Here is a 24,035-nt window from a genome sequence, read left to right as displayed (position 1 = left end):
GTGCAGGGGCCCAAGGACTTGGGCCATCCTCTACTGCTTTCCCAGGCCATAGCAGAGAGCTGAATTGGAGGAGGAGCAGCCAGGACTCGAACTGGCTCCCATATGGGATGCTGGCACTACAGACGGCAGCTTTACCTGCTACACCACAGCACCGGCCCCAGGATGGTCTCTCTCTCTCTCTGTCTTTTATTTCTTTCAACAGTTTTCTTTTAATGTTTGGAGTACACACCTTGGACTTTTGTTAAATTTGTTTCTAAGTTTTCTTTTTGGTGCTATTGTAAATAGAATTGGTTTCTTAATTTCATTTTTGGACTGTTCCTTGCTAGTATACAGAAATGTGACTCCGTTTTTATATTAATATTGTGCCCTTCAACCTTAATGAGTTTGTTTACTAACTTTATAGATTTTTAGTGGATTTCTTAGGATGTTCTATATATGAATACAAGATTAGGTCATCTGCAAATGGAGATAGTTTTGCTTCTTTCCTGTCTGAATGCCTTTAAACAATTAATTTTTGTTACTCAAAGTCGTTGCATGTCCCGGAAGAAAATAAAACTAACCCATCATGCTATCAATGTAGCATTGTTAACATATTTGCCTGTATCCTCCCACCTTCATACGTATGTATTTTTAAAAAAACTTTTATCATTCAGTCTGTTCTACAACCTGCTCCCCACAAACACACCCTTTAATTATAATGTCATCTGTGTCTACACATGTAAAGATTTGGCATTTTAATATGCTCCTTTCTATTCTATTCTAGACTTACCATAATTTGTTTAATTATTCACCCGTTGTCGAACATTTTGTCTGTTTTCACTTTTTGCAGAATATGTGATATTCTGCTGAATACTAAATTGTGTGTGTGCTTTAAAATATAAATGACAGAAATATTTTCTCAACTGTAAGAGATTCAAGCAGTTAGAGCAGAGTATTTGAATCCCCTGTTAGAGCCCTTGCTGCAGGAGAAGGAGCAGTGACTTGGAGTGTCCTCCCCTTTCCGTGGTTTTACCTGCGCTCTGCCTACTTGTGCCAGTATAGCTGTGTATCCTTGAGCTAAATGTATTCATTGGAAGTTTCCAGAAGTAGCTTTGATACGGTCAAAAAGTTAGCATTTTATATTTTCAGCCTTCTAATCTGAATCACTGCACTGTCACCTAGTAAACTGGTGGTAATAGTTTACCTGCTACCAGCAGTGTGTTTGTATGAAATTAATTTGACTGGTGGTTCCTGAACTACATGGAGTTGCCTTCCTTATTCCAGGTGTACTTGAAGGGGCGGTCTGGAGACAAGATGACCCATGAGAAGAGTGTTAATCAGCTCAAGAGTGAGGTCCAGTATATCCAGGAGGTAGGCGTCCCTGCCTTGGAGGGGCATCCACACCATTTCTGTAAATCTCATAGTTTTTGGGCTTCCTTTTTTTTTTTTTTTTTTGGTTTAAGATTTATTTACTTGAAAGGCAGAAAAAGAGAGAGAAAGAGAAACAGATATCTTCTATCCGCTGGTTTGCCCCCAAATGGCCACAGCAGCCAGGGTTGTGCCAGGCCAAAACGAGGAGTCAGGAACTACATCCTGGTCTCCCTCATGGGTGGCAGGGATCCAAGAATTTGGGCCATCTGCATTAGCAGGGAGCTGGATCGGAAGTGGAGCAGCCAGGATTCGAGCCAGCATTCCAGTGGGATGCTAGTGTCGTAAGTGACAGCTTAACCCACTGTGCCACGACACTGGCTCCTAGCTTCCTTCTTTTATGGGTTCTGTGCTCCCTTTATATCTCTGAAATGCCACCATGCTCTCCCATTTTTTACCCTTTTAGTGTAACCCAAATCAACAAATACTCATAAAGTAGCACCTGCCTAGCACCATCTCCCAGCCATCCAATCAGACTGTCAGCCACTCTCCCCAGCACTCCCTAACCCTCTGGCAGGCTCATGTGTCTCCTTGGCACATAGCACCATATCAGGATGTAAGGCACTACACATTTTACTCGTGTCTTATGTGAGTGTGTCTCCCCAGCTAGAACATTCACACCGGCAGGGCAGGGGTTTTGTTTACTTTGCTGTTTATGGAAGAGGTATAGGTGGGCATGAGTTGGTGTCCTCTGTCCCTCCCCTAAAACTCAAGGCTCTTGTCCTCCCTCCCAGGCCAGGAACTGTCTGCAGAAGCTCCGGGAGGATATAAGCAGCAAGCTGGACAGGGATCCCGGAGACACTGTCCACCGACAGGAGATCCAGGTAATAGGCCGTGGTCCTGGCTGGCTGCCTCTGAAGAGCAGGGGGTGTACCAGGCAGTCCCGTTTGTGTCTCACTGCTGTGTGCCAGCTCCGCCCCCACTGCCTGGAAGGGAGAGGATGCGCGTGATGCTGGCTGTTCTGAGCGCTCACCATCTAGTTAGGGCTGTCCAGCAGACAGGCACTCGCACTTACATTTGTCAACCTGCTCCTAAAACACTGTAGAAACTTTGAATTGATATGAATTAAATTCTTGTGAGTTATTGGCAAAGCATCTTCTCTATAAGGAATCTGTGATCAATCTTCTTGTAATACAGCCTTCTAAAACAGACAGTCCCCTGTAAATCCGAACTTCCTGTAAGTTGCTCTTGCTTAATTTGGAGCCTGGCTTCTAGCAGGTGCCCATGGCTGTCCCTAGCCTGGGACAGAGCTTAGGGTTCACCCCTACCTCCCAGCCCGCCACCATCTCTGTATCCCCACACCTGGCCCCGGGTCTAGGATACAGAAGATATAGATAAACACCTGTCAGACTGGACAGATTGGAAAAGTCCTTCCAGAGCTGGATAATCCTGGCATCCTGGCATCCTGCCTCTCGGCTTTGACAAAAGTGGAGGACAGGAGCATCCTTAGGAGAGAAGCACGCCCTCTGTGACTTCCCCTCACCCTCCTTAGGTTCCCGGCTGTGCCTCCGTCATTTACCTTTTGGTTAGGGTACAGTCATGTTTTCACAGTAGGCTCACCCCAGAATCCCCTGCAGGGAGACGGTGTCCTGCACTTGGGACCAAACAAGTTCCTCTCTGTCCTGGGCATGCGCCGGGCTTGTGCGGCCAACGTTCTCCAAGTCGTCCTGCTTCTCCAAAGGAAGGCAGGGAGGTGCTTTGTCAGGTGACTGCTCAGAGAGGGGCCCCTTGTTTGCCCAGATCAGCAGCATGGGGTGGAAAGAACTGTAACCAGAGCACTTCCGCTTTTGGTCTAGGCTTTGTCAAACCTTGTCAGGATCCCCGAGGGCAAGGCAGACGGCAAGCAGCTGCCTGTGCTCCTCCGGTGAATTTTTCCGGGAATGGTCTACTGGAAAAGTTGTAGCCTGAGGGTTGCCTTCCTCCTCCCTCCCCAGGCCACACGTGCAGGCATCCTCCACCCCTCCTGGCTACTGTCTTTCCATGGAGCACTGGGGGTCCTTACCCCCTCCCTTCCTTCATCCCTCCTGCTTCTAAGATGTGAGGTCTTGGGAAAATAATGTTTCCGAGTTGATCACGCTGGTCTGTTTTAACTACCAGTTTTGTTTTTCTCTGAACAGGTGGTGCTGGACAAGCCAAACGGCTTGAGTCAGAGCCCCACGGCCCCATGCAGCAGCCCAGCTGAGGTAGGCCGCAGAGTGGACTCTGGTGACTGCTGCCTGGCCGGGGGCAGGACCTCCTCCTTGACCTCTGTCCCCTCCCTCCCTCTCCCTCTCATCACTAAGTACTTCATACAGTATGTGAAAAATGTGCACTATTTTTTTTAAGATTTATTTATTTATTTGAAAGTCAGAGTTACACAGAAAGAGGAGAGGCAGAGAGAGAGGTCTTCCATCCACTGGTTCACTCCCCAGTTGGCCACAATGGCCAGAGCTGCACCGATCCAAAGCCAGGAGCCAGGAGCTTCTTCTGGGTCTACCATCTGGGTGCAGGGGCTCAAAGACTTGGGCCATCTTCCACTGCCTTCCCAGGCCATAACAGAGAGTGTGATCGGAAGTGGAGCAGCTGGGACTCGAACTGGCACCCATATGGGATGCTGGCACCGCAGGTGGCAGCTTTACCCGCTATGCCACAGCGGCTGTCCCTGTGCATTATTATTATTATTATTTTTTGACAGGCAGAGTTAGACAGTGAGAGAGAGAGACAGAGAGAAAGGTCTTTCTTCCATTGGTTCACCCCCCAAATGGCTGCTATGGCCGGCGCGCTGCGCCAATCCAAAGCCAGGAGCCAGGTGCTTCCATCTCCCATGGGGGTGCAGGACCCAAGCACTTGGGCCATCCTCCACTGCTCTCCTGGGCCACAGCAGAGAGCTGGACTGGAAGAGGAGCAACTGGGACTAGAACCCGGTGCCCATATGGGATGCTGGTGCTGCAGGTGGAGGATTAACCAAGTGAGCCACGGCACCAGCCCCTGAATATTATATGTTAAATACAACGTATTAAGCATGCCATATATATAAATGTATGTAATGTGTACGTACTTTTCACAGACACAGGGTCATGGTGAATACATTATTCCTTGCTTGTTTTAATTTTTTTTTAAATGAAGAATGTATCATATATAGTCTTTTTTAAAAATTTATTTATGTATTTGAAAGTCAGAATTACACACAGAGAGAGACAGAGAGGCAGAGAGAGAGAGGTCTTCCATCTGCTGGTTCACTCCCCAATTGGCCATGACGGCTGGAGCTGCGCCTGTCCAAATCCAGGAGCCAGGAGTTTCTTCCGGGTCTCCTACATGGGTGCAGGGGCCCAAGGACCTGGGCCATCTTCTGCTTTCCCAGGCCATAGCAGAGAGCTGGATTGGAAGTAGAGCAGCCGAGACTTTTAAAAATGATGTTTGTTTTATTTCTTATGCTGATATAATAAGACATGTGTATTATTAGGGAAATTATTATTATTGAGAAATTCAGAAACACAAAAAGTGAAAGAATAAAAAAATACCAATTTTAATCTACCTAGAAAAATAGCCAATTTGGCAACATTGAGATTGTCCTCTACATAGCATTTGCTTTCTGTTCCCTTTGGTTGGGTATCTGGGGGCCGGTGTTTTTGACTTCCATGAGTCCTGGCCCAGCGTCACCGCGAGTCCCCCCAGGCCCTCCCAGAGCTTTCCCTGGCTGCAGTTCATGTGAGGGACCGTGCTGCATTTTTTTCTCCCCAACAGTATGCTTTCAGCATCTATTTTCATTGCTAAATGCAAATCTAGTTTATTGTTTCTATGTCCTACATGTAAAAAGTTATAATTCCTTTTCCTTCATATCGTGAGATTATATTTTCATCAAAAAATTTCCATGCCATTACATAGTCTAATGAGAACACTATTTGAAATAAATATTTATGGTCCAGGAACCTTTGTAAAAAAAAAAAAAAAAAAAAAAAAAAAACCACCTCAGCAGCCTTGGTGAGGATATAGGTAATTAACCAGATAACTTACTGACATCTAGACTTAAAAGGTGATTCAAGCTACTTGTTCTGGATGTGCAGTTTCAATGTTTCCTTTCCTTTGAATCACCGTATTTGGCAAATACATCGTTGGCAACAAATTATAATAATAACTGGTGAAATCCTTCCAGCCTTTCTTCTCAGAGCTCAAAGCTCCACCTGATGTTATCTCGCCTGTTTCTGGGGCTGCCCGTGGGGCATCTTCTCACTGTTTCCATGAGGAAGGGAAAGCCAGGCCCACAGCACCCGGGAGTGCAGCCACGGGGACCCTGCCAGCCCCCTCCGACTCTGCGTTGGAGGTGCTGCTTCTCCCTGCTGTGCGAGACAGGGAGAGATTTTTCTGGCAGACTCGCAGGGAGTCTGGGGCCTGTGCAGCAGAGGTGGGGCAAGCCCCTACACGTCAGCGGAGCCCTAAGCACCAGCCCACGGTTGGGTGTGTCTGGGAGAGAGACGGAGCAGTAACCTCGATGAGACACCTTTTTCCACAGCTGGATCCCTGCACTCCCTTGGGTCCTTTGGCCCTAAACTTGTCCGTCCGTCAGTAACCCTTAATATGCCGGTCTCCCTGCTGCGGGCTGAGTAGCCTTTATGTACATGGCTGGAGGCTGCTCCTCTGTGATGGGTGTGGCCCAGGCCCTGTCCTTGGAGAACCCGCTTCCACCAGTCTGATGGAGGGAAGGCAGCAGGACAGCCAAGGCGGAGACACGCGCCTGTTACGAAACCCTTTGGGTGGTAGGCGTGAGAGTTGCTGAGCATGTCCTGAGTCGGTTGGGTGACTTGAGGCTAGCTAAGTTCTGTCCTTGGGGAGGGAGAATGTTCTGCACTTGAGTAACTCAGGTTTCTTGGCTGCTTCAGACTCACCCTCTCCTTGTGCAAGTGGCGCCAACCACGGCGTGCTGGGGAGGGGACCTTGTCTTACAGTGTCACAGATAGGGTGGCCTCACCTCCCCTGTTCTTTTCTGGTTGGAGGCGGACCCCTACACAAACGAAGGCGTCGAGAGCTTGAGGAGGAGCGTGCGGGACTTGAATGCCAAGCTGCAGGAGGCTGAGCGGCAGCACCAGGCAGACCGCGTGGCTTTTGAGGTGAGGTCTGGGGCGCAGGGAGGGGGTGCCCCAGGGGATGGGCTACTGGAGGCAGGTGCCAGTGACTTTCCCAGAGTGGAATTCTTGTCTTTCTAGCTGGGAGCCACCGTCTGCAAAGGCAAGGCTTTGAGGCCCACAGCTCTTCCTGTCTGCTTTTTTCTCTCCTGGACATTTATAGTGTGTGCGGTCTGTGTCTGGCCCACAGTTCAAAGATGAGCTCTCTCTATTTTTTTTTTTAATAAAGATTTTTTATTTATTTGAAAGGCAGAGTTATAGAGAGAGACAGCGAGAGGCAGAGAGAGAAAGAAAGAGAGGGATCCTCTATCCTCTGGTTCACTCCCAAAAATGGCCTCAACAGCTAGAGCTGAACCAGGCCAAAACCAGGAGCCAGGAGCTTCATCTGGGTCTCCCACTTGAGTGCAAGGGTTCAAGTACTTGGTCCATCATCTGCTGCTTTCCCAGGCCGTTAACAGGGAGCTGGATGGGAAGTGGAGCACATGGAACACGAACCAGTGCCCATACAGGATGCCAGCACTACAGGTGGCCATTTAACCCGCTGTGCCACAACACCGGCCCCAAAGATCAGCTCTTGATTCTCTGCTCTACTGAAGTTGACAGGTAGCACTGATCTGGCACAGCAGGTGTTCAGAAGTCCTTTCTGTGTGAGCTCTAAGGCTCCATGCGGGCAAGGACGTTGGCTGTCGTCACCACTGACTTCGCAGTGTCTGCTGCTTCCTAAGCGTGAACTGTACAATGAATGAATCTGTGCTGTAGAAAGAAGGGCGGCCAAGGAATCAGAGGACTTAGCCTCACTATGTGGAGGTCTGTGATAGTGTTATAAAAGTAACTGATTTTTTTTGAGACTATGTTATTATGGAAATTTTTTTAAAAATACAAATTTATAATTAGAGAATAGAAGCTCCCTACTATTAAAAGTATTTGAGGTCTTCCATACTTTCTAGAAAATTATTTCAGTATAAAATGAAGTACACTGGCAGTTTTTTTTTTTTTAAGACTTTTTCATTTGAAAGGCAGAATTTAGAGAGAGAGAGAGAGGTCTTCCATTCACTGGTTCACTCCCCAAATGACCACAACAGCTGGAGCTGGGCCGGTCCAAAGTCAGGAGCCAGGAGCCTCTTCCGGATTTCCTGTGTGGGTGGCAGAGGCCCATGTTCTTGGGCCACCCTCTACTGCTTTCCCAGGTGCATTAGCATGGAGCCAGATAGGAAGTGGAGCATTCAGGACTCGAACCAGCGCCCATATGGGATGCCAGCATGGCAGGCTGTGGCTTTACCCACTACACCATGTCACTGTCCCTGCGAGGCAGTTTTCTAACTACGCTACGTGAGATTAGCCATCGGTTACCTGCTGTTGTTCATTCACAGTGCGGTGTTTTTGATGTCATAATTATGTTATGGGAGCATTGAGTGCTGCCTAGGCATGCTAGGAGCCAGTGGAAGAGGAAGGTCAACCTGAGCTCTACTTCACCCTGGAACGTTCTGAGAAGAGGGGAGTGATGGAGAAAGGCACTGCGAATGATAAAACTGTGTCCAGGGTAAAGTCTTATTTCAGCGATTTAACCTAAGCATTGGTTTCAACTTTTGCAAAAAAACATGAAATACACATCACACTTGGACTGAGGGGAGAATGCGAGAGCACTTTATGACTAAAAGATTTTACAAATATAAGTTATTGTATGTTTTCTGATCAGTTTAATGAGTAGCTTCTCCTATTGTATGTGTTTTAGACTGAGGGTAATACTAAGGTTAGTTTGTGGATTTAGCCCAAAGTAGCTATGTAGTAAAGAGTTACATCTATTTCTTTTTAAAGATTTATTTATTTATTTGGAAGGTAGCATTATAGAGGCTGGAGGGGAGAGAGGGGGAGGGAGAGAGAGAGAGAGAGAGAGAGAGAGAGAGAGAGAGAGGTCTTTTACCCGCTGGTTTATTCCTGAAATGGCCACAATGGCCAGAACCAGGCCACTCTGAAGCCAGGAGCCAGGAGCTTCTGGGTCTCCCACATGGATGCAAGTGCCGAAGCACTTGGGCCATCTTCCACTGCTTTCCCAGGTGATAGCAGAGAGCTGGATCAGAAGTGGAGCAGCCGGATCTCAAACCCATATGGGATGCCAGCACTGCAGGGGGCAGCCTAACCTGCTAGGCCACAGTGCCGGCCCCACTGCATCCACAGTTTGGATGATTTGGTTGGTGATGTATCAGTTTGGTCATCAGCGGTTCCCACACGTTAGGAACAAAGCAGGAGGAAGGGGCGGGTGAGGCCAGAGGCTATAGCACTGACTAGGTTGTGAATACTGCAAAGAAATCTGCATTTCCAGGCATTATGAAGTTGCAGAAATTCCAGAAATACTTTCTGGCTTTGACCACACACAAAGGGCTTGAGGGATCTGATCCACTGCTCTGGATTCCAGAGCCTGAGCAAAAATGCCCTAAGTCATAGGCCTGGAAGGCTCCTGACAGCTGTCCCCCACTGCCCATGGCTTAGAAGGGGGCTCTTCTCGGGGTGGACGTCAGACACCTATATCCCATGGCAGAGTGCCGGGGTTCAGTGCCAGCCTGAGGCTCCTGACCCCTGCTTCCTACTACCGCAAACCCTGGGGAGCAGCAAGGATGGCTCGAATGATTGGGTTCCTGCCACCCACATGGAACACTGAGGTTAGGCTCCTGGCTCCGGGCTTTGGCCTCAGCCCAGCCCTGGCCATTGTGGGCATTTGTAGTGTGGACCAGTCCCTGGGAGCATTGTCTGTTTTTCTGCCTCTCAAATAAGTAAATAAATCTTAAAAAAAAAAAAAAAAAAAAATCTGCAGAAGGGGTTGTTCTCTTTAACCCCATGGTTAGAGAACATGGCCCGCATCCACCGGCCATAGGGAGTGCCCACAGGGCTGTCCCCACTGCTGGATTGGATGGCACCCCCTCGCACAGTTAAGGAGTTCCTTTGGTGGCCAGACTGGCTGGAGCTACAGGGACTGATGTGAAAAGGGAGTTTATTTTGTTTTCTCCTGAGGTTTATGATTCTCCGGCGGAGTGGGAAGATAGGAGCAGGGAGAGGGTTTCGAGCACTGGACCATGTTTTTGTTAAGACAAGTTCTGAGCACACGTCAGCTGGCCATGGTGTTTATGTCCAGAAAGTGAGGGCCCTTGCTTTTAACTTCCCGCCCATGGAACTGGTCCGTTTCAGGCCAGCGTGGGTCACTTAGTGCAGTTCTCTGTCTCTCCTGGTGAGCTGGACTCTGCGGTCCACCTTTCTGAATGTGGGAGAGGAAGGGCAGGGTTGTCAGTTACCATGAAAACAACCTGCCATTAGCGTGGGTTTCCTGTTGGACCGGCTGCTTGCTGTCAGGGAGGACTTGCAGTGAGTTTGCTGCGGACACGTCCTGGCACACGCCGCCCTGTGTGGTGCTTCTCCTCCCTGAGTCTGGCTTCCGGAGGAGCTAGACGAACTGGCAGCTGCCTTCTGCTTCCCAGGCCTGGCTAAGCATTCCACAAGTGACTGCTTCTCCACCACTTTTTTTTTTTTTTTTTTTTTTTTTTTTTTTAGTTTTCTGCAGCAGCAGTGGCTCCTTTCCCTTTGATTATCATCTGGGTCACAGCACTGTGCAGCTCCCCTCCTGAATTTATTTTTTAATGCTTAAAAATTATTTTTTTAAAATTTATTAGAGAGACAGAGACAGAGAGCACCCTCATCCACTGGTCACAATAGCCAGGACTGGCCGGGGCCAGAAGCCAGGAACTCAATGCAGATCTCCCTGGTGAGTGGCAGAGACCCAGTTACCTGAGCCATCGCTGCTGCCTCTCACAGGGTCTGCATTCGCAGGGCGCTGGGATCAGGAGTTAAACAGTTAGAACATCCGACGTGGGTTGCAGGCATCCTAACTGCTAAACACACCCTCCTGCCCTGTATGCAGTGAGTCAGCGTGGGAAGCAGGGGAGCCCTGGAACAGAGGGCGAGTGGCTGAGTCCCAGGACCGGCTCTGTCATTCACCAGCCATCAAACCTTGAAGAGCTCAGTTGAGCCGCTTGTGAGAGGAAAGGTCTGGACTAGATGTACATCAGCTCCGTTGGTGATTCTATCTGACAGTTACTGAGAGTTCGGTCCCGTGCAGACAGCTGGAATGCAATGGCACTCAAGGTCTACGCCATAGTGAAGCCGGCAGGCGGCACTGGTCTGGCTGCACACAGTGCCTGGGCAAAATCTGCTCCGTGCTGCAAGACGGATGGGCTGTGAGTCCTCTGGGGGTTCCTGCCAAGGCTCCCAGGGCTCCCCTGCTCCCTGGGAGTAGGGGAGACTGAAAGAGACCTGAAGAATTAGTAGGAGTGGTCCCAAGGTAGGTGGGAGAAAGGAGTGAGGCAAGTTCTTAACTTGACTTTCTCATGTTCAGGTTCTCAACTTCCTTTCCAAAGTGGTCTCTTAGCTTTGATAAAAGACAAATTCTTCCTAGGGCTCAGTAGCTCTGCCGGGTGCCCCTTTGGCCTTTGTATGTGGGCTCTCAAGAAAGTGAGGAGGAGTAGGGAAAACAAGAGGAAGGGGGAGGAAGGCCGTATCTCTTCATCAACTGCTTACTGCTGCACCATTAGGAAAGCCACAACCTGGGCTGAGCGTGAGTGGCACTGGAGGATTCAGGCAGGGTTGAAGTCAGCCAGCCCAACCGAAAAGCAGTGCTGGTGGCTTCCAAAGTGGAGCAAGCAGGGTGGGCATTTGGCGCAGTGGTTAGATCGCCACGTCCCATGTCAGAGGACCTGGGTTCGAGTGCCGCCTCCAATTTCAATCCAGCTTCCTGCTAATAAGCATCCTGGGAGGGAGCAGATGGTGGCTCAAGCACCTGGGTCTCTGCCACCCACATGAGAGACTCAGATGGAGTTTCAGACTCCTGACTTCAGCTTGGTCAAGCCCTGGCTGTTGCAGGCATTTGAGGAGTGAACCAGTGGATGGAAGATCTCTTTCTGTTCATCTCTCTGTCTCTCTGCTATCAAATAAACAATGAAGATAAATAAATCGGTCAGCAAAAATTTAAAGTGGAGTAATCAACTATGTGCCAGTTACCTTGGAAATGTTTGGTCTGCTGGATTCCCGCACAGGAAGGGAGGGGACCACGTACTCGTCAGAGTTGCCTCCTTTTCCCACCAGAAGCCCAGGGTTCTTTTCTATGGTTTTTGTCCACACTAACTCTTTTTTTCCACCGTCATTGAATTTTTCTGCATCCTGTGTCATAGGTCACACTCAGCCGGTACCAGCGAGAAGCAGAACAGAGTAACCTGGCCCTTCAGAGAGAGGAGGACAGAGTGGCGCAGAAAGAGGCAGAGATCGGAGAGCTGCAGAGGCGCTTGCTGGGGATGGAGACGGTGATTACTGGGTGGGGGGGTGGTGTCCTGCTTACTGGGGCCCGGGCCCCTGCCCCGGAAGGAGACACATGCTGAACATAGCTGCCCAGGCTGCCCCTGCCAGCAGCTCCGCACAGGCACACGCAACAGCTGCCTCTCGAGGGAAGGCGCCTTGAAAACCTTTTAGCCTTTAAGGAATGGAAAGGTCTTCCATTTAACTTTGGTCTGCTCCTAACCGGAGTGGAGCCCACTGCCACCTCCTGAGGTTCACGTGCAGGTACCCGTTTGGGCCTTTTGCAGACTGCTCCTAAGAAGCTACCTGAGCTGGTTTTGCAGGGCCTGGCGGCCGTGCCTGCAGGTGGACCAGGTCCTCCCTCCCTGCAGCTGGGTGAGGCTGGGAAGTGTCTGTGCCGAGGGTGGGAAGGGCAATCCCTGACAGTGGAGGGCGCCCATCAAACCAGCTTGGCCTGCTGCTCTTTGGCAGCTGTCCCAGGCCCAGCAGGGACTGAGTCCCAGCCCGAGTGCCCATCTCGCTCCAAACACAGACGCTCCTGCCATCTTCTCAGCCGTGATCTCCTTTCCCTTGGCCCACCCAGGAGCACCAGGCTTTGCTGGCAAAAGTCGGGGAAGGGGAGATGGCCCTGGAGGAACTTCGGAGCAAGAACACTGACTGTCAAGCGGAACGAGACAAGTAAGGGCCCTGTTCACTGTGAACTCGGGGTGCAGCCTGCAGCTCCTGTGGTGGCCAGGCCTGGGAGAAAGCTGGTGCTGATGTCAGATCTTACAGCGCTGACTCACAAGGCGCTTGCTCAGGTAGGAGCCCTGCCCAGGGACGAGGCTGCCGTCTCCGGGGAGCTCATTTTCCACAGGGTGCTAACCTAGCGAGAAGGCTTTTCTGGTTTTGGAGCCAATATCAGGTGAGGGTGGCCAAGATCCACTGTTGCAGCCTGTCCTCCCCCAGAGGGCCACCATGCATGTGCGAGGGGACTTCACAAAGTTCGTGGAAAGTGCACATAGGAAAAACGGCAGGGATTTCAACACTTGGTGCACCAAAATTAACTTATCTTTTAATTCCATTTTCTAAGAACCTTTTATTATTATTTCTTTATTTGAAAGGCAGAGGGTGCCAGTGCTGTGGCGTAGCAGTTAAGGCTACCACCTGCAGTGCTGGTATACCATAGGAGTGCCAGTTTGAGTCCTGGCTGCTCCACTTCCAATCCAGCTCTTTGTTATGGCCTGGGAAAGCAGCAAAAGATGGCCCAAGTCCTTGGGCCCCTGCACCCGTATGGGAGATCCAGAAAAAGCTCTTGGATCCTGGCTTCAGATTGGTGCAACCCCAGCCATTGCAGCCATATGGGGAGTGAACCAGTGGGTGGAAGACCTCTCTCTGTCTCTGCCTTTCTGTAAATCTGCCTTTCAAATAAATAAATAAATCTTTAAAAAAAAAAAAAAAAAAAAGACAGAGGAGCTAGGCTGATCCAAAGCCAGGAACCCGGAGCCTACTCCAGGTCTCCTATGTGGGCCCAGGGACCCAAGCACTTGGGCCATCCTCCACTACTTTCCCTGGCGATAGCAGAGAGCTAGATCGGAAGTGGAGCAGCCAGGACTTGAAACAGTGCCCACATGGGATGCTGCACAGCAGGCAGCTGCTTTACCGACTACTCCACAGCACTGGCCCCTCCATGAACCTTTTGAAATGCCATAATATTACCCAGACCAAGTTGGATTTATTCCTGGTATGCAGGGATGGTTCAACATTCACAAATTAATCAATGTGACACATCATATTAACAAACTGAAGAACAAAAACCATATGATTATCTCAATAGATGCAGAGAAAGTATCTGATAAAATATAACACCGTTTCATGATAAAGACTTTAAGCAAATTGTGTATAGAAGGAACATTCCTCAAAACAATCCTGACAGTTTATGACAAATCTATAGCCAGTGTCCTGTAGAATGGGGAAAAGTTGAATGCATTCCCACTGAGATCTGAAACCAGACAAGGAAGCCCACATTCACCATTCTATTCAATATAGTCCTGGAAGCTTTAGGGGATCCAAAAGACTCCACTAAGAGACTATTGGAACTAATGAAAGAATTTGGTTAAGTGGCAGTATATAAAATCAACACACAAAAAACAACAGCTTTGTATACACAAACAATGTCATAGCTGAGATGAACTTCTAAGATCAATCCCATTCACAATAACTACCAAAAGAAAAATCAAATACCTTGGAATAAATTTAACAAAAGAGGTCAAAGATCTCTACAGTGAGAATTACAAAATATTAAAGAAAATATTAAATAGAAGATACAAAAAAAAAAAAAAAGAAAAGAAAAATCTTCCATGTTCATGGATTGGAAGAATCAATATCATCAAAATGTCCATACTACCTAAAGGAATTTACAGATTCAGTGCGATACCAATCAAAATACCCAGGACATTCTCAGATCTAGAAAAAATGATGCTGAAATTCATATGGAAATGTAAGAGATGCCAAATACCTAAAGCAACTTTAAATAACAAAAACAAAGCCAGAGGCATAACAATATCATATTTCAAGACATACTACAGGGCAGCCTGGTACTGGTACAAAAACAGATGAATAGACCAATAGAACAGAATAGAAATCAACCCAAACATCTACAACCAACTTATTTTTGACAAAGGAGCTAAAATCAATCCCTGGAGCAAGGACAGTCTCTTCAGCAAATGGTTCTGGGAAAACTGGATCTCCACATGCAGAAGTATGAAGCAAGACCCCTACCTAACACCTTACACAACATCACTCAAAATGGATTAAAGACCTAAATAAATGACCCAATACTATCAAATTATTAGAGAAAATTGTGGAAAACCTGAAAGGCATTGGCCTAGGCAAAGAGTTCTTGGAAAAGATCCCAGAGGCACAGGTAACCAAAGCCAAAATTGACAAATGGGATTACATCAAAGTGAGAAGCTTCTGCTCTGCAAAAGAAACACTCAGCAAAGTGAAGAGGCAATGACAGAATGGGAGAAATTATTTGCAAACTATGCAATTGATAGAGGGTTAATAACCAGAATATATATATATAAAGAGATCAAGAAACTCAACAACAAAGCAAACAATCCAGTCAAGAAATGGGCAAAGGGCTTAAGCTGGCATTTTTCAGAAGAGGATATCCAAATGGCCAACAGAGACATGAAAAAATGCTCATGATCACTAGCCCTTAGGAAATGCAAATCAAAGCCACAATGAGGTTTTTTTTTTAATTTTTATTATTTTTGACAGACAGAGTGGACAGTGAGAGAGACAGAGAGAAAGGTCTTCCTTTACTGTTGGTTCACCTTCTAATGGCCGCTGCAGCTGGCGCACTGTGGCCGGCACACTGCGCTGATCCGAAGTCAGGAGCCAGGTGCTTCTCCTGGTCTCCCATGCAGATGCAGGGCCCAAGCACTTGGGCCATCCTCCACTGCAATTCCGGGCCACAGCAGAGAGCTGGACTGGAAGAGGGGCAACCGGGACAGAATCTGGCACCCTGACCGGGACTAGAACCCAGTGTGCTGGTGCCGCAGGCAGAGGATTAGGCTATTAAGCCATGGCACCGGCCCACAATGAGGTTTTGCCACATACACACACACAGATACACACACCCTATGAGAATGGCTTTCATACAGAAGTCAACAAACAATAAATGCTGGCGAGGATGTGGTGTTTTTGATACCCTAATCCACTGTTGGTGGGAATGTAAACTGGTAAAGACAGTATGGAGACACCTCAGAAATCTGAATATAGACCTACCATATGACCCAGCCATCCCACTCTTATAAATTTACCCAAGGGAAATGAAATCAGCATATGAAAGAGCTATCTGCACCCCCTATTTACTGCAGCTCACAATAGCTAAGATATGGAATCAACCCAAATGCCTGTCAACTGAAGACTGCATAAAGAAATCATGGTATGTAGATACCACGGAATACTACATAGCACTAAAAAAAAATATGACGAAATCCTTTTTTTTTGGCAACAAAAAAATGGATGAAACTGGAAAACATACTTAGTGAAATAAGCCAGTCCCAAAAGGACAAATATCATATGTTCTCCCTGATCTGTGATAACTAATAGAACACCCCAAAAGTAAATTGTGGAAGTCAAATTAACACTTCAAGAAGCAATGACTTTGAACAGCCCTTGTCTTGATTGTTGAGGAACAGTTTTTTTTTTTTTTCATACGATTTGTGGAACTCTTTACTTAGTATAGGGTTAATCGTATGTGTATAAAGTTAATTAAAAATAGATCTTAGTAAAAAATAAGAATGGGAATAGGAGAGGAAGGAGGAAGAGGGGTGGGAGTGTAGGTGGTAGGGTGGGCATGGTGGGAAGAATCACTATATTCCTAAAATTGTATTTATGAAAATCATGAAGTTTGTATTCCTTAAATAAAAGGTTTCTGGGGAAAAAATATAAAACCTCAATCATGTAAAAAATATACCATCATATTACCCCAGTTTCCACCCCAAGCCCTCCCCCCACCAAAAATCCCGACTCTAATCTCCCTGTGGGTGACACCCACTGGCGACCTCAGGTGGGCTGGTGGGAACTCAGTGTGGGTTGCCTGCGAGACGCTGATCCTCCTTTTCCTGAAGTGATTCAGGTAGAAGCTGAGAAGCACTATACTCCTTTTCACTTCCACAGTTAGAGTCATGCCGATTCCTTGTGGCCAGCAGGGGTCAGAGGCCCCAGACCAGTGAAACCTGCAGGAAAAAAAAAAAAATGGCACCTGCTGGCTCCTCAGGAATTTGGAAATTCTTTATGCTGTTGGCCATTAATAAAAAAGTCCTCCAGTGGTAAACCAAATTTAACATCAGCATATGGGGTCTAATCTCCACTGAATGCATAAGTTGAACTTTCTTTTTTTTAGTTCAACAGCCATTACCTGATGGGCCATCTAAGGAATTGCTGGGTTAACAGGCACAGTCCTTGCCTGTCAGGAGCCCTCTGCTGGGGTGTGTTCTGTCTTTTAGGAGAACCTGGATTTGACCTGCCAGGCATGAAAGAAAGGTGCCGACATCTTAGGAGAGCTCTCTTTCTGATCTGACGTCATAGCAGAATCACTTTTAAGTTCCACTTGGCCCGCCGTATCTGTGGGTTCTGTATCCACAGATTCATCCAGCCAACTGAGAATCAAATATTTGGAAAACAAAGAATTACGTCTGACCAAATGTGCACAGACTTCTTTTTCTTGTCATGATGCTCTAAATGATACAACCTAACAACGCTTTACATAGCAATTGCACCGTATTAGCTAACACAAGTAGTCCAGAGATGATTCACATATAAGAGGAGGGAGAGCACCGTGGCGCAGTCAGTTAAGCTGCTTGGGACACCTGCCTCCCATGTCAGAGTGCCAGTTCAAGTCCCCACTACTCCCCTTTGAATCCAGCTTCCTGCTAATGTGCACCCTGGTTGGCAACAGATGACCGCCCAACTGCTTAGGACCCTGCCACCCACGTGGGAGGCCCAGGTGGAATTCTGGGCTCCTGACTTCAGCTTGGCCCAGCGCAGGCTGTTGTGGGCACTGGACTTGTGCACAGGTGGATTTCTGTATCCACAGGGTGAGCAGACCTGAAACCAACCCCTGCACCACCTGAGTGCGGGGAAGGACCTTGCTCACCGCCCCTTCTTCCTCTGTGGTGGAGGAGGTACTCGTGGCAGAGCAAGGGGAGGAGCAAGGGAGACAAAAAGGACTAGATAATCCAGAACCCAGGCTTGGGACTGCCAGCTGACAGCTATGCATCATAAATACTTTTTTTTCTTATGATTTATTTACTTGAGAAGCATAGTAACAGAGAGAGGGAAAGAGAGAGTCCTGTCTTCCATCCACTGATTCACTCCCCCAAGTGGCCTTAATGGCTGGAGCTGGGCCAGTCTGAAACCAGGAACCAGGAGCTTCTTCCGAGTCTCCCACATGGGTGCAGGGGCCCAAGGGCTTGGGCCATCTTCTACTGCTTTCTCAGGCCATCAGCAGGGAGCTGGATTGGAAGAGGAGCAGCCGGGACATGAACTGGTGCCCATGTGGGATGCCGGTGCTGCAGGCAGAGGCTCAGCCACTATACCGCAGCCCCAGCCCCAGAAACAGCATGTTTGAAGTTCTGGGAGTATATGAGGTGGCTCAGATTAAATGGTAGCCCACTGCACCCCAGCCCCACGCATCCTCTTTCAGTTCAATTGTCATCTTCCAGGCAGAGCTGTGGAAAGGTTGGTACCAGCAGTTTTCCAGGGGTCCAAACTCCTGGAATCCCTCCCAAAGGAAAAGTGTCCTCTACTCTAGCTCCTCTGACACCAAATGTGTGGCTTTTCCACACCAAACAAATCTTTCGGACTGGCACTGGACTCAGCAGTTTAAACTACCATCTGCAGTGCCAGCATCCCATATGGGCGCCAGTTCAAGTCCTGGCTGCTCCACTTCCAATCCAGCTCCCTGCAAATGTGCCTGGGAAAGCAGCAGAGGATGGCCCAAGTACTTGTGCCCCTGCCACCCATGTGGGCGGCCATCTGGGGAGTGGGCCAGCAGATGGAGGATCCCTCTCCCCTCTCTCTCTCTCTGTCTCTCCCTCTCTCACTGTAACTCTGGCTTTCAAATAAATAAATCTTTAAATAAATTAATTTTAAAAAATAATTCTCTATTGCCATCAACTGGTATCCTACAATTTAGTTCAGTCCTGAGACTACTCAGAGACCGTTCCCATATCAGACACAAGTTGTTAAGTACTGGGTCGAGGGGTACCTGCACTGCTGTCCAACTGGCTGCAAACCGGGGGTTCCCACGGCCTCCTACTCAGGTTTGGTAATTTGCTCTAATGGCTTCTAGGTCCCAGGGAATACTTTATTTACTATTACTGGTTCATTATTAAAAAATCCTAAAGAATTCAGGTGAACAGATGAAGGGCTACATAGGACCAGGTGCAGAAGGGTGCAGGAGCTTCTGTGCCGTGGAGTTGGGGTGTGCCACTCCCTTGGCATGCGGACACATTCACCAGCCTGGATGCTCTCTGAACCCCTTCTGTCACCCCTGAACCCAAGAGTTTGCAAGGGTCTTAGAAGCTGTGTGTTGGAAACTGGGACAGGGACCAAATACCCACGTTGTGTTATGTCACACTGGCCATTGGGTATCTTGGCTCAGTTTGCTTGGAAGATGCAAGGAAGCAGCAGTGGTTTGAGAATCAGGAGACTTAGAAACAGAACTGTGTGAAGACGCTTTAGGGCTCCTCAAATCCTGTCTCCTTCCCCATCATTGTAAAATGCCCGCAGTGTCTCGATGGTGTTGGAGGTAGCAATCCCAGCTTCTTCTGGAATTTTTCAGGTAATGAGCTCATCACACAGGCAGCAGCCCTCTTTCTGGTAACTTTGTTACTGAGGAAGTCTTGCCTTGATGATTCAGACCCCTGGAACCACCACCCACTGGTTCTGATTTACCCTCTAGAGCCTTGGTTTCCTTCTTTGCACTAGATGATCTCAGGATGCTCTGAGGTCCCCTGGAGAGTCATGCTGAGGGAGTCACCCCTGGTGAGGCCCTCCCACGCCCGGGCCCTGCTGTGACTGGTGTGGCCTCAGCCCCCTGGTTCTCTCCCCAGGGCTGCCAGCCTGGAAAAGGAAGTCGCTGGGCTACGGGAGAAGATCCACCACCTGGATGACATGCTCAAGAGCCAGCAGCGGAAGGTCCGGCAGATGATAGAGCAGGTGAGCAGCGTGGGCTCTCAGCCGGCCCGGGTTGTTAGCCCAGGTCCATGCCTCACTTATCTGTCCTCCTGAGGAGCTTAGCTTAGAGCCTCGTGTCTCCTGGAAAACATTTGCAGTTACCAAATACTAGGGGTCTTTGCTTAGGGGATTTGCTTATCTCCCATCTTTCTCCCACTCTTTTTGGCTTTTGCTTGCCAATGGAAAAGGAAGGAAGAGATTAGTCTCCTGCAGACTCTGTGGCGAGTGTTGGTGAATGAATTATTGAGGCGCAGATTATCGGTCTTTGTGCCGCGTAGCAGGTGTCCTGTCTTTCGAGCCTGAGCTTTAGGATAGCAGACTCAGGATGTGCTGGTCTGCAGAACTGTTTGGAGAATGTAAGGCCCCCTATGGGAAGGGCCTGTTGCTTCATGTCGGTCCCATTTCTATCTGTTTTGTTTACTGCTGATTCCCATTCTCTACAGTGGGATCTGTCTTAGAGTCCACATTTGATATTTCTTGAATCAATAAATAATTTGTATTTTCTTAAGCCGACTGCAATGGTTTTGGATCATCCATTATGTATTTTGGATGTTCAAGGTGGTGTTCTCCTCACCCTTCCCCACCCCAGCCCCAGGACAATCCAGAGTTTAATATTAGTTCAGGTGAAGCTTCTGGGGCTGGCACTGTGGCGTAGCGGGTTACGCCATCACCTGCAATGCCGCCATCCCATATGAGTTCTGGTTCAAGACCTGGCTACCCCACTTCTGATCCAGCTCCCTGCTAACGTGCTTGGGAAAGCAGCAGAGCAGAAAGTGGCCCAAAGTGCTTGGGCCCCTGCATCTACGTGGGAGAGGCTCCAGGCTCCAGGCTCCTGGCTTTATCTTGGCCCAGCCCTAGCCATTGTGGCCACTTGGGCAGTGAACCAATGGATAGAAAATCCGTGTCTGTCTGTCTGTCTTTCTCTCCCTCTGTCTCTCTATAACTCTGCCTTTCAAATAAATTAAAAAAAAAAAAAAAAAAAAGTGAAGCTTCCATAGAAAAGCTCATCAGGTCCCTGAGAGTTGCAGGTGCTACCTTTCGCCAACCGCTTCCCCAGCAGCTGGGCAAAGCTTGGCCAGTGTGCAATGAGCCACTGCAGAACGAGCGCCAGCATCTCCTACTACATTTTTGCAGCTCCAGAATTCAAAAGCTGTGATCCAGTCCAAGGACACCACCATCCAGGAGCTCAAGGAGAAAGTCGCCTACCTGGAGGCAGAGGTGTGTGTGCTGGAGGGGGAGTCCTGGCGGGCAGAGGGTGTCTTGATCCTGCTGCTGCTCGGGAGGCAGGCTCTGGGATAGTTGCTTGACACTTGCTTCGGCTGGGTAAACATTTTCTGAGAACCCCAGGGAGTTGCTAACAATGGTGAAACCTGCCCGGGTCATCCTGGTGCAAGCCGCATACCTGGGCAGCACAGAGGCCAGCTCTGCGTTCTGACCTGAGGGAGAGCTTTGCCCAGGAGCTGGCTGACAAGGGGGCTGGGGACTTTGGAGCAGGAGGCCCGGTTAGCTAATGAGTTGTCTGCCTGGTCTAAGGTCCACTCTGCTGCAGGGCATTCCTGTCCAATGACTGTGCAGAGAATGCGTGCAAAGACCCCTTGCAGTGCAGGAGATAAAGGAGAAACAGGGTTGCTTATCTTCAGGGAGTTTGCAGTCCAGGGTTAGCGATAGCATACATTAAAAAAAGAAAGAAAGGAAGACCTAAGGATGCTTTATACAATAGCATATTGACCAAGGCAAGTGGGTAGCTCAGCCGATGACAAGAAATTATATATGGGAAATGATCAGTGTTACCCAGAGTTGTTGAGGAGTAGGGATTGGAGAAAGAGAGCAAGCAAGCAGTCTGTCGTGATGAAAACGAGGGGAGAGGGCACCCGGATGGTGGGAGCAAGAGCGGCATACACAGCTGGAGAGCCTGGAGGGAGCCAGCTAAACGTGACAGGTGGGCAGGCTGGAATAAGGCCCCTCCTAACCCTGTGTTTCAGAATTTAGAGATGCATGACCGGATAGAACACCTCATAGAAAAACAAGTCAGTCATGGCAACTTCAGCACCCAGACCCGGGCCAAGACAGAGAACCTGGGCAGGTGAGTGTACCTGTATCGAGTGGTCCCAGGTAGGAGGGGCAGGGGGGAGAGACAGAGCTTTGTGAAACCTTTCATGCTAAACTAAGGGCGGGGCTCTTTGAAACCCAGCTTGCCTTTCCCGAGCTGCAGTCTGACCCTTTCTCCCCCAGAACCATTTTCTCACCGAGAGTAGAGCCTGATAACCATGAGCTCGAGGGGGCCCCGTGAATGGCTCATAGAGCTGTATGACTGGCCTGAAATTACATGCACACTGCATTTTGTACTACATGCATATTACATAAATGTGTGTGTATGTATTGCCCATCCTTAGAGAGAGGTTCTGTTGCTTCCAGGAGACTCACAGAAGGCACAGAAACTTGGAAAAGGTCAAGAATCACAGCTCTGTGCACTCTTGGTTACTTAACTGCCCCTTCCTTTTCACCACCCCTGCCACCAGACACAAGTGTCCATCCCCACTCCCCAGGCTTCTCTTAGTTGTCCCTGGCTATTGCTGCTCCAGGGCCTGGAGGCCAGCTGGCACTGACGTGTGAGATTCCAAAGGCAGGTGTGGAGGGGAGGCTGTGGGAAGGGAGGGCGACACCACAGCACTCAATCCTTCCACCTTCCTTTCCAGCGTCAGGATATCCAAGCCCCCCAGCCCCAAGCCCATGCCTCTCATCCGCGTGGTGGAAACCTGAGCTGCCGGGAGACGGACGCCGCAGTTGCTGGGGAGAGCCCACCACCCCTGTAGGCTGTTAGCACTGACTTTAACTTCCTTGCTGTTCCCGGCTGCACCCAGGGCTTGCGGCCTCTGCTGGGCAGACTGAGCACGAGCACCTCCTCTGGACACTGCAGCCCTGTGGGAGACCGGATCTGCCAGCAGGAGCCAGGGCAGCATCCTGATTCCCATCATCCACTCTTCTCCCTGTGGCAGAGCCTCTCTTATGTTGCATGGGGGAGTCCAGCTGCCTGAGAGGCAGGCCCTCGTCAGAGCTGGAGGGGTGAGATTGGCACGGATGTCCAGGGGGATGCCAGTGTGTCCTAGGGGAATGAAGTTCCTTCTGCAGACGGCTCGGTTCTTAGCCATGGGCTGTTTTTCTCCCTGCTCCACCCTCTGCCTGTGCTGACCTGGGCCTCCTGTGGGCAGTCAATAAGGGCTTCCCGTTGAGGCCTGGTCAGTCTGTGAACCTGAACCTGAACTTGGACTGCACGGCCTCGTCCTTCTGGGGAGAAGGGGATGTGCATTCAGGGAACAGCTTTTAGCAGAAAGACTCTCCAGGGCCACAGATAGTCAGGTGTGACTTCTCTTTGCCATGGAAGCTTCTAGAATCTCATAGGGTTTTCCCCTAAGGTGCCTCACAAGGCACAACCTCAGCCTTCTTGTCCCAGAGCCTAGAACCTTTCCAGTGGGTCTCCTGAGTCCTGGGAGAACCCTCAGTGTATTTATTTTGCTAAGTTATTGGTGTTTTGCTTTCATCTCCAGAGGGCTCCCCAGCAGAGCCCCACAGGTTTGCTCGACTCTGGGAAAAGTGTTTCCGTTGAACTTGACTTCAGAGCAACTTCGTGATGCATCTTTCTCTCCCTTTCTTCTACCTGCTGCTTCCCCCTTCCTGCCCCAGACTCGCTGTGTGCCTCGGAAGGGCAGGTGCAGTGCCCTGGGCAGTGGGGTCTGAGGGTGTGTTGTTTGGGGGAAGAGGGCAGTCGGACCTCTCGTGCTGGGGCCAGGGCCGGGTTCTTCCCCTGAGCCCTGTGAACTCGCCTTCGAAAGGGGCTCTTTATACTGTAGCTCGTCAGGTTTTCTTTAGGGCTCTTCTTGCAGCCTCAAGAAGTAGATAAGCATCAGAGTGTGGTACCAAAGGAAGCAGAGGGATTAGAAATAAGCATGGATTAAGTGTTCAGGCTCTCCTTGGCTCACAACCAGAAGCCTCGGGTCCGTGCGTTTCTGGGTATCAGAACTGGACTCACGTCCTGGCCTCGTCCACACTGCCCTTCTCGCACTTGGGGCAGTCAGACCAGATGGCCTCCTCACCCCTTCTGGTCCTGATGTGTTCTCTGGCCGTTCTTTGTATGGTGGATTTAATAAATTATGATTATGTGTCTCTCTGACCTCCTGGCCTGCTTTCCTTTCACTTTTGGGGAGGATGAAAAAACGTAATTTGAGTGGAGCCTCCTGATTGGCCACATCTGGGAGGCATGGGCCACCGTGATAGGAGGCCTTGGTGGCGTTCCGGGCGGTCAGGAGCAGCACAGCTCCGTGAACTGAGTCCCCGTGGTAGGAGGTGGCCCCTGCCTTGAGCTCCAGCCCTGCCTGGGGGAGTGTCTTCATTTGTAAAGGGCAGAGGTCCCGCGACCCGACCCGGTGGGGAGGTGCCAGTCTGCACTGGAGGGGCGTAACTCGC

General features: G+C 49.3%; 1 protein-coding gene across 2 annotated transcripts in view; it reads left to right on the top strand.

Annotated features, from left to right (window-relative positions):
* TUFT1 (tuftelin 1) overlaps positions 1-23,742 on the top strand; it is a 53,623-nt gene extending 29,881 nt beyond the window's left edge. For both annotated transcript variants that reach the window (XM_008264449.5, XM_002715358.6), the window contains 10 exons: positions 1,264-1,350; positions 2,142-2,231; positions 3,525-3,590; positions 6,378-6,491; positions 11,720-11,848; positions 12,424-12,518; positions 19,451-19,556; positions 20,709-20,792; positions 21,557-21,657; positions 22,271-23,742. In XM_008264449.5, coding sequence (XP_008262671.1) covers positions 1,264-1,350; positions 2,142-2,231; positions 3,525-3,590; positions 6,378-6,491; positions 11,720-11,848; positions 12,424-12,518; positions 19,451-19,556; positions 20,709-20,792; positions 21,557-21,657; positions 22,271-22,334 — 936 coding nt within the window. In that variant the 3' untranslated portion in view covers positions 22,335-23,742. The remainder of the gene's footprint in view (positions 1-1,263; positions 1,351-2,141; positions 2,232-3,524; positions 3,591-6,377; positions 6,492-11,719; positions 11,849-12,423; positions 12,519-19,450; positions 19,557-20,708; positions 20,793-21,556; positions 21,658-22,270) is intronic.
* Positions 23,743-24,035: the final 293 nt, after the last annotated feature.

The sequence above is a fragment of the Oryctolagus cuniculus genome, chromosome 7 (assembly GCF_051225735.1).
Source record: "Oryctolagus cuniculus isolate XC-2025 breed Fujian yellow rabbit chromosome 7, ASM5122573v1, whole genome shotgun sequence".
NCBI lineage: Eukaryota > Metazoa > Chordata > Mammalia > Lagomorpha > Leporidae > Oryctolagus > Oryctolagus cuniculus.
This window is presented reverse-complemented; position numbering and strand designations above follow the sequence as displayed.